At 35.6% G+C, this 13,521-nt stretch overlaps 1 protein-coding gene across 1 annotated transcript; it reads right to left on the bottom strand.

Annotated features, from left to right (window-relative positions):
- Nucleotides 1-97: 97 nt before the first annotated feature.
- LOC147278412 (dynamin-related protein 3A-like) lies at nucleotides 98-7,074 on the bottom strand. Its single transcript, XM_086249969.1, has 20 exons — nucleotides 6,496-7,074; nucleotides 6,087-6,369; nucleotides 5,956-5,984; nucleotides 5,776-5,877; nucleotides 5,569-5,637; nucleotides 5,409-5,468; nucleotides 5,159-5,272; nucleotides 4,963-5,011; nucleotides 4,649-4,758; nucleotides 4,343-4,435; nucleotides 4,132-4,224; nucleotides 3,887-4,024; nucleotides 3,213-3,299; nucleotides 2,763-2,831; nucleotides 2,189-2,231; nucleotides 1,903-2,036; nucleotides 1,642-1,785; nucleotides 1,407-1,459; nucleotides 998-1,097; nucleotides 98-640 (listed from the first exon to the last, which is right to left on the bottom strand). Exons 1-20 carry the CDS (start codon nucleotides 6,874-6,876, stop codon nucleotides 518-520), a joined length of 2,274 nt encoding a protein of 757 aa, XP_086106095.1. The 5' UTR covers nucleotides 6,877-7,074; the 3' UTR covers nucleotides 98-517.
- Nucleotides 7,075-13,521: the final 6,447 nt, after the last annotated feature.

The following is a 13,521-nucleotide window of genomic DNA, read 5'->3' as shown; positions in this document are numbered from 1 at the left end:
ACCAGTGTAGGCTGCCATATTCATTTGATTTATTAAAGAAGAAAAAGGAATGCAAAGAAAAATAGAATGAAAATAAGTTCGGCTTGGTGTGGACACCAAAGTAGCATTCTATAGAAAGAAGACAATGGTGCATTGGAAGTATTACAAAGGCAACAAAATAGATAGTACCATTGGAAGTTTGGGAAATACATGAAAACCCCCCAAGCAAATTTAATTCTGGTATGTTCAAGTCAAATGACTATTTTCACTCATCTTACAAATGAACACTTCCATAGTTCCATATGCAGAACAACATATAGGAGAGGAAAACACACGGTACAACCTGGTAAACAGTAATGTAATCGCATAATCAACCAATATTATTCTAGTATAGTATATCAAGCAATACAATCTGATGGTTACAGCCAAAAACGGTTTGAGTTGACAGCAGTGCCTGCTCTTCTCATTGAAATGATTTTCAAGCTGTGGTGTTAGTCATGGAAGGCATGGAAAACGAGTGGAATGTGAACTGCCTATATCAACATCCATTGTTGAGTCTAGATGGGGCGAAGTCCTCAGAATCCTTGGGCAATCCAGTGTAAGCATCAGTGCCAAAACTTGAAGTTTGAGATGTGACATCCAATTCAACCTTCTCGAGTGTCTAGAAGAAACAAATAGTTAAAGTTTCACTTACCATGTAATTTACTCATTGTAAAAGAAAACAAACAAGAATTTCTACATAATCCTTTTATGAAATTCTAGCGGAAAACCTATGCAAATTAAAGAAACTCGAGAATGGTTGACATTTCCAAGAAAATATATTTTCTTCCTGGAAATTAGGTCCATGAAAAACATAGAACCAAGGAAAAGGCAGAGATAGCAGGCAGACCAGCGATAAAATGCTTCCCTCATTAATTTTTACTCTTTACAAAACACTTCCCTCATTAGTTTTTACTCTATACAAATGGAATATTGTTGACAACATTGAGAAACTGTCTACTGTCAACATAATAAATACCTGAATAGATTGTTCCAAAACCCGGAACAATTCTTGGTAATGTTTTCTTTTTGAAACAAGCATGTCCTGCTCCTGCAACAGTTCTTCAAACAGGTTCTCTCTGCATAATTACCAGAAGAAAACCACCCTCAAAGTTTTCAATCACCAATAGCCATTTCTGGATTATGTTCTTACAATGGACCAACAGAAACAAAACACAGTAATGCAGTGCTTTTTCTTTGGGTCAACAATCAACCGATCTTAGACTAGCTTATTACACACACTAGTCAGACATCTCTCTCTCTCTCTCTCTGAAACAAGTCAGGCATCTCTCTTTGACAATGACTTTATTATTTGAAGCTCAAATGAAATATGAACAGTTCCATAAACAAAAGGACTAGGTAGTCCCGCTTTGGAACAACAGACATACCTGTACAGTTTTTGAATAAAGGTTCCATGAATGTTCCGTTTTGTAAGATTTACCTAAACCACATTAACAGTGACAGATCAATAGACTTACAGACGTTGAAAAGGGGGCAAAAAAAAAAAAAAAAAACAGTGAAGTAAGCTTGATGTAGCAGAGAAGAAAACCAGAATAGTACAAGAGATGAAAATACCCTAATATAAATATGAATGTATGGACAAGAGGAAGAAAATAGGTGTACCAGAAAGTGCATTATAGCTTTTGGAACTAGGTCTTGAATGTTTTTTCTGACAATGTCATAATAGGACCTCAAGAGTAATTTGGTTACCGTAATTTCCACTGCTTCTTGTTCTGTTGTCTCAACTGGCCTTAAGATGGATGGGGGCTGAAATCAGAAGATGAAAAGAAAAGGGAGGCCCATTTGTATCATAAAAATGAAGAAATAGACACATGAACAATAAATTAAAAAGAAGAAACTAACTTCTGTAAACCACACTATTACCTCTCTCAATTGGATTGTAGAGGGCATTGACTCCGAATGACTTGGTTCACCAAAAGATCTGCTAGCCAGAGGCTCTCCAGATGCTGTCCTACTCCCAAATATAGATGGCATACCCCAAGTCCGTGTCAAACCTCCTAAATTTGCACATACAAGATTTAGATCTTAGCAACAACAGACTTAACAGATTGCCATACCATCCTATATCTATGCAATAAAATAAAGCAATTTTAATATCCTGAAGGTATAAAGGGCAGTCTACTTATAAATAGTGGAAATACGAGTTTACCAGAAGATACAGGATTCTCATTATTCAGCTGAGGATGAGTTGCCTGCCAAGCACCAAGACTATATTAGATTGAATACATCCATGAAAGAAAGATGATAGACCAAAAGTGGTGAAGCCCTCTAAATTTTTCTTCATTCTAGCATCTAATGGCACTGGCTTTTGCCTCTATCAGGGCAATGACAACCAGCCTTCCCATACCACACTTCCCCAAGAACTAGCTATGCTAATGGAACAAGAAAAGTTTTCAGGAGATATGGGCCCCCAAGAGATAGGTGAGAACCTCCAATTGCTTAGGTGAGAACCTCTATCAGCTACAGTTGTTGGAATTTTGTCCAGCTCGGGGGACGAAATCTTCTCTCTTATTGATTCTGGTTTCTTAATTTTTGTCGAAGTCAAAGTGCTGTCAGCGGGAGAGGCATGAGTGCAGTTTGATCTAATGGTGTATTTGTTCCCCCCTTCATCGGCGCTTTACCTTTTTTACTTTAACTACCAATTTTCTCTTTCCACTCTCATATTGTTCCCAGTTCCCTTCCTGTAATATCATCATCTGTCCAACTAAAAATGAAAGACATACCTGGTAAGGTAAAAGTTTTTTAACTGCCCTAGCAGCTCGAGATGTCTGGCCTTCAGCATCTGCAACACCCTGAAACATATGAAAAACTACTTTGAGATATAATGGACAAACCCTTATATTATGAGATCTAACAATCAGTGGGTTGAATAATAATTCAACGACAAAATAATCTAAATCTCTTGTATGAACTTGATGATGGAGATCAGACAAAAGGTAATCTCACTAAGAATGAAGATTGAAATCTCACACTTGTTTTCGCATAACCATATGTCATAAGAAGAATGCACAATACACCAAACAGAGATCAGTGTACATATCAAATAACAAATAAAGCCCCCCAGTATACAATTTCCTTTCCTGAGTTTTCAGATCAGATCAAATCTGAAAAAAATAGTTATTTTTAGAAAAAATTGTTACATTTTGTCCACCGAAGTAGTAGCAGATAGATACCTGCGGTGATTTCAACTGCTGTAGAGCAAGCTCAGAAGCTTTGTTCCCACCTAAAAAATTTGGATGCGATGTGTTTATATAATCCACCTGAATGAAAGAAAGTCGATAAATCAGAAGTGGTCCAAATCAGCATTAGAGTATATGTTTAAAAAAAAAAAAAAAAAAACATAGCATGTAAAGTTGAGAATACATTAAAAGAAAACATGCTGAGCAATCATTTAAAAGAAAACAGATGCTAGCTAGATTTAAGGTTTTCCCCAAAATAAGTGGTCATGAGTCATTACTCCAAAAAGTTATAGATAGCCAGTAAGAGCCACTCAAAAGTTCAATAAAAATAGCAGTTGATAAGCAATACAAGATTAATTGTAGAGTAAAAAATTTTGCTGTATCAACTAAGGAACTAAGGCTGAATTGCTTTTTACGACCATCACAATTTTTGATCAAGTGTTGTGAAGGTTGACTCTTTCTATTTTACTAGTTACAGTTATTAACTCATTTTGATTAGATTTAAGTATATTCCAGCATTTCAACAGAAGTTTGAGACTCGTGAAATCATTTTATCAAAATCAAGCATATATGATATGGAACAACGACCATATCTCTATACATATTATCCTAGATTTTCATTTCTAAGTGAATAAACTATAGTGTTTATAAGGTTAACAGAGAGATACCTCCATCTCAATAAGATTTCCTATCATTCTCTCAGCAGGCTCTACACCATCACGCAAAAATTTTACCATGACATCTTCCAGATGCTTTCTCAATACAGGAAACCTTTGCAACTCAGTCACCTCACAAGCACGGCTCATCTGCAAGGAAAATGTTATCTTCCTGATTATATCTGCATTTCAAGATTCGTGCCAAAGTACAATTAGAATTCTATAAGCAGCACAGGCACATGTATTTAATTACTCACCCTCATTAGTTCATAATAAACAAATCGAAGACACTGAAGGCTTGGGTCTAACAACCGAGTAATTTGTCTTCTAACTAAAACTTCAAATGGCACCTAAAAACAATTCAAAAATTTATTAGCCAATGCTGTGTAAAACCAAGCCATTGGCTTCTAATTTTTTATAGGAGGGGAAATGCAAAATTACACCATAAATCATCATCATTATACTCACCTCAGGCACAAATAAAGCATTTCTTGCACCAGAAGCATTTTGAATAGCCATTCGAATATCATCATCAGTTAGATCGTCACAGGGGTCCACTTCCTACAGATACTGATAGTGAGGAGAGAATCTGATGGTAGACGTCTTACTTTGTATCATTAATTCTACAAATGAGTGCCTTAAAATGTAATATAATAATTACTTTATAATTTTCTTTGAGACAGAAATTTCATGGCATGTTGACAGCAAGACAAATAAGCAGAAGAAGTAAATGAGTTGGTAGTAATAAGACTTGGTGCATTGTACGGTTTGTACCTCTAGGCTCTTTACAAAAATTGACTGGAAGATGTAGTGGATCCTGGCTCCTCCTGACAATTCTTTAGTTGACATCTCCTGACTTTTTCCATCCACCATGGCAGAAAAACCTGTCAATTAGTGAAACAGATCAGTGCACACAACTAAAAGTATAATAACAACAAACAAGGAAGTAGCACTCTTCAACTGTTGAACAGCATAAGCTATTAGTATAAATACCTACAATTAAAAAGGCAAGTCGCTTAAGACAAAGAAACCGAAATCTAAATAAAAAATAGACACAGAACAAATATAACAGGAAATCGAAATCTCACCTTCACAATATTTTGACAAAATGTTCAACAAAGTCACTCCCTGGTCTGTCTGGTTCAGGACAAGTGACAAAACATTTAGAGTGAAGTAACAAGTGACAACAGAAAAATCAAGGAAATTTTCGGGAAACAACTCTCCACATACATTAGAAGAACCAGAGAGCACCAACAACTCATATAAAGTTGTATTGATACTTACTTTAGATTCAATAACTTTTCCATATGTCTGTAGTTCTTTTAAAACAGCAACCATTTGAGAATTCAGCTCAGCCTTCAAACCAGGGAGAACCATTCTGATATGTTGCTCCAGAATCTGACTCAGAAATCAACCATGACAACAGTCAAAATAAACGGAGCAGAAATAATATAAAAGACAAGACACATAAAAACCTAAACATTCAATTTCCCTTTACTATAGTTTTGTTATAACTTGTAAGGTGCATACCAACCTGATTCAGCTTCCTTGCTAACTGGGGAATGCCACAACGATCAGAGAGACTACTATATACCTTTAACATGTATGGCACACAACAAAAAATGTTCATTACCAAGTCAAACAATGATCATTATTTTCTCAATACAATAATATGTAAAGGAAGGGAAAAATACCGGATGATTACAGAAAAAATTCTCCTCATAAGCAAGTGCAGCAGCAATGCTACAGTTTTTATTGATGTCCTGCAACACAAGAGTAATAGTAAAATGTAAGCTAAGTAATAAAGCACCACCCTAGAAGCCAGCATTTTCCCAACAACTGATAAAGTGGCAAACAAAATCAACGAGTGCTAAAATATAGACTATTTGGACAATTTATACCTCCTGACTACGATTCACAACACCAACATAACCAAGCTGAAGTGGAATAACTTTCCCAAGCAAAAATTTACAGGCATCGGTGCCCCTATCCATTATATCAAGCTACAGACAGAACAAAAGTGTCCATATTAGACTGTTACTGAATCATATACTCAGGACTCAAGGAGGAGAAACACAAACCTTTGTGATTACACCGATTGTACGGAAACCTGTTAATACATTCTTGTCAGTGATACAAAAGAATAGAACCAAATGTATGCATGTAAAGTTGCATACTTGAATTAAGAACTAGAATGTAGCCATGTAGGTACCAGTTGGGTCGGCTTCTCTAGCCATCTGAAGTGCATCGGAGGTTGCCAAATCGGAATTTGCAGGACTCACTGCCAATATAACACAGTTTTCTTTCATAATATGGTCCATCACCATCTTTCTAATCCTTGCTTCTATATCACTCGGTTGATCCCCCACCGGAACCTTGGTGATTCCCGGTAAATCAACAAGAGTCATATTCAGAACATTCGGAGACGAAATCTTCAGCCGAATTTGTTTATCCGAAACCCCTTTGTTCGATCCTGCCTCTCTTTCAGTCTCAGCCTGCACTGAGAAAAACAGTTCTTGGAGTAACAGAAATGAAGTATAATACAATTTCAGAATGTCAAACTCATATCATGAACTGCTAACAGCATTGTCAAGACTCGAAATTTATTTAAGAAGCTGTACCTGAATTTCTCGGCGAATTTTGGCGAAGTTGTGGAAGCGCTTTCCGGGCAAGTGGCGAAACTCGCCCCAATCGGTCCCGTCGTCGCCAGGCTTCGGCGGGCGGTGCTCAAGCATCAACACGAGCGGTCTGCGAGTACAGATATCGCAGCCGCGGGGGAGAAAGTCGCTGCCGACGAGCGCTTCGAGCACGCTCGATTTGCCGCTGCTTTGGCTTCCGACAACCGCCACCTGCGGCAGCGAAATCTTGGACAATTCTTTTCCGGCTGGGGCGAGAATGTCCTGAAGCTTGTTGATGATCGGAATCAGCGACGACCCGACCGTCACTGAAGGTCTTGGATTGGCAGCAAAGGAGCCAACATCTTGTTTAGCTTCTTCTCCCATTGGTGGTTTAGAGAGAGAAATACCCTACACTACGAGACTCTGGTAGAGAGAGAGAGGTTTTGAACTTAAGGGTTTATATAGGGGGGGAGGGGGTGCGTGTGCGACAGTTTAGCTGCTATGGCAAGGTTCTTGGAGAAGAAGCCAAGAAGGAAGGAAAACGGAGGGACTGTTTGTTCTTCAAGAAAAAAGGATGGCTATGGACCGTACGATCTTGATTCCCCGCTGAATATAAAAGACATTAGAAAAGAATATATATTATTCTTCTATCATTAAAATTTAAAAACGGTCTGATCAGTGGCAAAAAAAAAAAAAACGGTCTAATCAAGATCCAACAGCGGTCAATGAAGTCTCGTTTGAAGTGAAGTAATAGTCCAACCTCGTGAGACTTTCGGCTGGTCTTGAGTTTTGGGACTAAAAGTTGCAAGATTGGGGACCAATAATGGATATTTGTTGGAATATTTTTAAGGGCTAATTTTAATTCAGTATCTCAAGTTTGTTTCAAATTTTAATTTAATATCTCATGTTTAAAATTTTAAAATGTCATATCTTATTTTCTAATTTATTGCAATGTCATATCTTATTTTTATAATTTGTTGCAATATCATACATTATTTTTTTAATTTGTTGCAATGTCATATCTCCATTTAAAAAAATTATTGGGTATAATCGATATACCATTACGTGGTGTAACTAATTCAACGTGTAAGAGTATTGTTGGACGATAAGTATATATTTGTAGGAAATAGTATTAATAACATCTACTCATATTATGACACATAGGTTGATTATATCACGTAGCAATATATCGGTTATACAGAATAATTTCTTCTCCGTTAGTATGACTGTTAAAAGATCAGTTAAATGCTAATGAGGCACTTACGTGGCACTCCTACAATGTTGAATAGATGCCACGTGGTCAAACAACATGTCAGATCATTAATTAGGTTTAAATTGTTGGTGAAAATATGATGTACCAGAGATATTTTGGACATTTTAAATAACCTATGAATGAAACTCATTTAACCGAGTGACGTTGTCCAATCACATTTGGACACATGTTTTTTTTTATTTTAATTATTTAAGTTGTTCTTTTTTCTTTCTTTCTTTCTTAATTATATTTGATTTAACCTTTTAAATTGTTTATTTAGACCGTACAAATCATAAAATGTCTAAAATATCCATTCATATCCGTTGTCACGTCATATTTCCGTTTAAGAAATAAATTGAATTAACAATTTGGACATAATTGCAAATATAATGAAAGTATGAGACTGAAATTGCCAAAATTGAAAAGAACACGGATCATTTCGTAGCTCGAGGCATTTTAAATTTTTATACCTTTGATGCATTTCAAGTCATGTTTTGAAACTTCTAAAGTTATATCCTATAATTTCTCAAATCGTTCCTTAACGCATCCCAAGTTGTTCCTAAAAAATTTCAGTTCGTAGCTCAAGTCATTTTAAATATTTATATCCTTGATGCATTTCAAATTGTACCTAGTGACATTCCCAAGTCAAGTTTTGACACTTCTAAAATCATACCCTAGAGTTTCTCAACTCGTTCCTTAGGGCATCTAAAGTCGTTTATTTAGAATTTTAAAAGTTTATACCTTTGATGTATTTCAAATTATACCTAGTGACATCTCAAGTCCTGCTTTGAAACTTCTAAAGTCATACCCTAAAGTTTCTCAAGTCGTTCCTTAAGGCATCCCAAGTCGTTCCTTGAAAATTTCAGTTTGTAACTCGAGAAATTTTAAATGTTTATATCCTTGATGAATTTCAAATTGTACCTAATGACATCTCAAGTAATGTTTGACACTTCTAAAGTACCCTGTAGTTTCTCAAGTCGTTCCTTAAGGCATCTCAAGTCGTTTCTTAGGGTATCACAAGTCGTTCTTTAGGGCATCCTATGTCATTCCTTGAGAATTTTAAAAGTTTATATCCTTGATGAATTTCAAATTGTACCTAATGACATCTCAAGTAATGTTTGACACTTCTAAAGTACCCTGTAGTTTCTCAAGTCGTTCCTTAAGGCATTTCAAGTTGTTTCTTAAGGTATCACAAGTCGTTCTTTAGGGCATCCTATGTCATTCCTTGAGAATTTTAAAAGTTTATACCCTTGATGCATTTCAAATTGTATCAAGTGACATCCCAAGTCATGTTTTGACACTTCTAAAGTCATACCCTAAAATTTCTAAAGTCGTTTCTTAAGAATTTCAGTTCGCAGCTTAAGGTATTTTAAATATTTATACCCTTGATGTATTTCAAATTGTACCTATTAACATCCCAAGTCATGTTTTGACACTTTTATAGTCATACTATAGATTTTCTCAAGTACTTTCTTAGGGCATCTCAAGTCGTTCCTTAAGACATCTCAAGTCGTTTCTTAGAGTATCACAAGTCGTTCTTTAGGGCATCTCATGTCATTCCTTGAGAATTTTAAATGTTTATATCTTTGATGCATTTCAAATTGTATTAAGTGACATCCCAAGTCATGTTTTGAAACTTCTAAAGTCATACCCTAGATTTTCTAAAGTCGTTCTTTATGGCATCTCAAGTTTTTTCTTAAGAATTTCAGTTCGCAACTTAAGACATTTTAAATGTTTATACCCTTGATGCATTTCAAATTATACCTAATAACATCTCAAGTCATATTTTGACACTTTTAAAGTTATATCCAAGAGTTTCTCAAGTCGTTTATTAGGGTATCTCAAGTCGTTTCTTAAGGCATTTCAAGTCGTTTATTGAGAATTTCAGTACGTAGCTCAAGACATTTGAAATGTTTATACCCTTGATGCATTTCAAATTGTACTTAGTGACATCCGAAGTCATGTTTTGACACTTCTAAAGTCATACCCTAGAGTTTCTTAAATCATTCCTTAGGGCATCTTAAGTCGTTCCTTAAGACATCTCAAGTCGTTCTCTAAGGCATCTCAAGTCGTTCCTTGAAAATTTCAGTTCGTAGCTCGATGCATTTTAAATGTTTATAACCTTGATGCATTTCAAATTGTACCTAGTGACATCTCAAGTCATGTGTTGACACTTCTAAGGTCATACCTTAGAGTTTCTCAAGTCATTCCTTAGGACATCTCAAGTCGTTCCTTAAGGCATCCAAAGTCGTTCCTTAAGATATTTCAGTTCGTAACTCGAGACATTTTAAATATTTATACCTTTGATGCATTTTAAATTGTACCTAGTGACATCTCAAGTCAGTTTTGACATCTCAAAAGTCATACCATAAACTTTCTCAAGTCGTTCCTTAGGGCATCTTAAGTCGTTCATTTGGGCATCCTAAGTCCTTTCTTGAGAATTTCAATTCGTAGCTCGAGGCATTTTAAATGTTTATATCTTTGATGCATTTCATATTCTACCTAGTGACATCCTAAGTCATGTTTTTACACTTCTAAAGTCATACCCTAGAGTTTCTCAAGTCGTTCATTATGGCATCTCAAGTCGTTCCTTAGGGCATCCCAAGTCATTCTTTGAGAATTTCAGTTCGTAGCTCGAGGCATTTTAAAGGTTTATACCCTTGTTGCATTTTAAATTGTACCTAGTGACATATCAAGTAATGTTTTGACATTTCTAAAGTCATACCTTAAAATTTCTCAAGTCGTTCCTTAGGGAATCTCAAATTGTTTCTTATGACATACCAAGCCGTTCCTTGAGAATTTCAATTCGTAGCTCGAGGCATTATAAATATTTATACTCTTGATGCATTTCAAATTGTACCTAATGTCATCTTAAGTCATGTTTTGACAATTATAAAGTAATACCCTAGAGTTTCTCAAGTCGTTCCTTAAGATATTTTAAGTCGTTGCTTAAGGTATCCAAAGTCCTTTCTTGAGAATTTCAATTCGTAACTCGAGGCATTATAAATGTTTATACCCTATGCATTTTAAATTGTATTCAGTGACATTCCAAGTCATGTTTTGACATCTCTAAAGTCATACTTTAGAGTTTCTCAAGTCGTTCTTTAGGGCATCTCAAGTTATTCCTTTGGGCATCCCAAGTCATTTTTTGAGAATTTCAATTCGTAACTCGAGGCATTTTAAATGTTTATATCTTTTATGCATTTCATATTGTATCTTGTGACATCTCAAGTCATATTTTAACACTTCAAATGTCATACACTAGAGTTTCTCAAGTCGTTTGTTAGGGCATTTTAAGTCGTTCATTAGGGTATGCTAAGTCGTTCCTTCATAATCTTAAATATGTATACCCTTGATGCATTTCCAATTGTACTTAGTGACATCCGAAGTCATGTTTTGACACTTCTAAAGTCATGCCCTTGAGTTTCTTAAGTCGTTCTTTAAGGCATCTCAAGTCATTTATTAGGGCATCTCAAATCATTCCTTAGAGCATCTCATGTCGTTCCTTGAGAATTTCAGTTCGTAGATCGAGGCATTTTAAATATTTATAACCTTGATGCATTTCAAATTGTACCTACTGACATCCCAAGTCATATTTTGACATCTCTAAAGTCATACCCTAGAGTTTCTCATGTCGTTCATTAGGGCATCTCAAGTTGTGTCTTAAGGTATCTCAAGTCGTTCATTTGGGCATCCCAAGTCGTTTCTTGAGAATTTCAATTCGTAACTTAAGGTATTTTAAATGTTTATACCTTTGATGCATTTCATATTGTATCTAGTGTCATCTCAAGTCATGTTAGAGTTTCTCATGTCGTTTCTTAGGGCATCTCAAGTTATGTCTTAAGTTATCTCAAGTCGTTCATTTGGGCATCCCAAGTCGTTTCTAGAGAATTTCAATTCGTAGCTCAAGGCATTTTAAATATTTATACCTTTGATGCATTTCATATTGTATCTAGTGTCATCTCAAGTCATGTTTTGACAATTATAAAGTCATACCCTAGAGTTTCTCAAGTCATTACTTAGGGCATTTTAGACGTTTCTTAGGGTATCCTAAGTCGTTCCTTCAGAATTTTAAATGTTTATACCCTTGATGCATTTCAAATTGTACTTAGTGACATCCGAAGTCATGTTTTGACACTTCTAAAGTCATGCCCTTGAGTTTCTTAAGTCGTTCCTTAGGGCATCTCAAGTAGTTCATTAGGGCATCTCATGTCGTTCATTGAGAATTTCAGTTCGTAGCTCGAGACATTTTAAATGTTTATAACCTTGATGCATTTCAAATTGTACCTAGTGATATCTCAAGTCATATTTTGACATCTCTAAAGTCATACCCTATAGTTTCTCATGTTGTTCCTTAGGGCATCTCAAGTCGTTTCTTAGGGTATCTCAAGTTGTTCCTTTGGACATCCCAAGTCGTTTATTGAGAATTTCAATTCGTAGCTTGAGGTATTTTAAATGTTTATACATTTGATGCATTTCATATTGTATCTAGTGACATCTCAAGTCATGTTTTGACGTTTCCAAAGTCATATCTTAGATTTTATCAAGTCGTGTTTTATGGCATCTCAAGTCGTTCCTTAGAGCATTCAAATTTGTTCCTTAAGAATTTTAAATGTTTATACGCTTGATGCATTTCAAATTGTACCAAGTGACATCCTAAGTCATGTTTTGACACTTCTAAAGTCAAAAGAGTTTCTCAAGTCGTTCCTTATGGCATATGAAGTCGTTCATTAGGACATCCCGAGTCATTCCTTGAAAATTTCAGTGCGAAGCTTGAGGTATTTTAAATGTTTATACTCTTGATACATTTCAAATTGTACCTAGTAACATCTCAAGTCATGTTTTGATACTTCTAAAGTCATACCCTAGAGTTTCTTATGTCGTTCCTTAAGGCATCTCAAGTCGTTACTTAGGGTATCTCAAGTTATTCCTTGAGAATTTTAAATGTGTATACCCTTGATGCATTCTAAATTGTACCAAGTGACATCGCAAGTCATGTTTTTACACTTCTAAAGTCATACTCTAGAGTTTCTCAAGTCGTTACTTATGGCATCTCAAGTCGTTCCTTAGTGTATCTCAAGTCGTTCCTTGAGAATTTCAGTTCGTTGCTCGAGGCATTTTAAATGTTTATACCCTTGATGCATTTCACATTGTACTTAGTGACATCCAAAGTAATGTTTTGACACTTTTAAAGTTATACCTTAGAGTTTCTCAAGTCGTTCCTTAGGGAATCTCAAGTCGTTCCTTAGAGCATACCAAGTTGTTCCTTGAGAATTTCAGTTCGTAGCTCGAGACATTTTAAATGTTTATACCCTTGATGCATTTCAAATTGTACCTAGTGTCATCTCAAGTCATGTTTTGACAATTATAAAGTCATACCCTAGAGTTTCTCAAGTCGTTCCTTAGGGCATTTTAAGTCGTTCCTTAGGGTATCCCAAGTCGTTCCTTTAAAATTTTAAATGTTTATACCCTTGATTGCATTTTACATTGTACGTAGTGACATCTCAAGTCATGTTTTGACACTTCTAAAGTAGTACCCTATAGTTTCTCAAGTCGTTCTTTAGGGCATCTCAAGTCGTTCCTTTGGGCATCCCAAGTCTTTCCTTGAGAATTTCAGTCTGAAGCTCGAAGCATTTTAAATGTTTATACTCTTAATACATTTCAAATTGTACCTAGTGACATCCCAAGTCATGTTTTGATACTTCTAAAGTCATACCCTAGAGTTTTTTATGTCGTTCCTTAATGCATCTCAAGTCGTTCCTTAGGGCATTCTAAGT

This window comes from Dryas octopetala, chromosome 7 (genome assembly GCF_963921425.1).
Source record: "Dryas octopetala chromosome 7, drDryOcto1.1, whole genome shotgun sequence".
In the NCBI taxonomy this organism is placed as follows: Eukaryota; Viridiplantae; Streptophyta; class Magnoliopsida; order Rosales; family Rosaceae; genus Dryas; species Dryas octopetala.
Note: the sequence above shows the minus strand (reverse complement) of the source record. Positions and strands in the feature narration are given on the sequence as shown.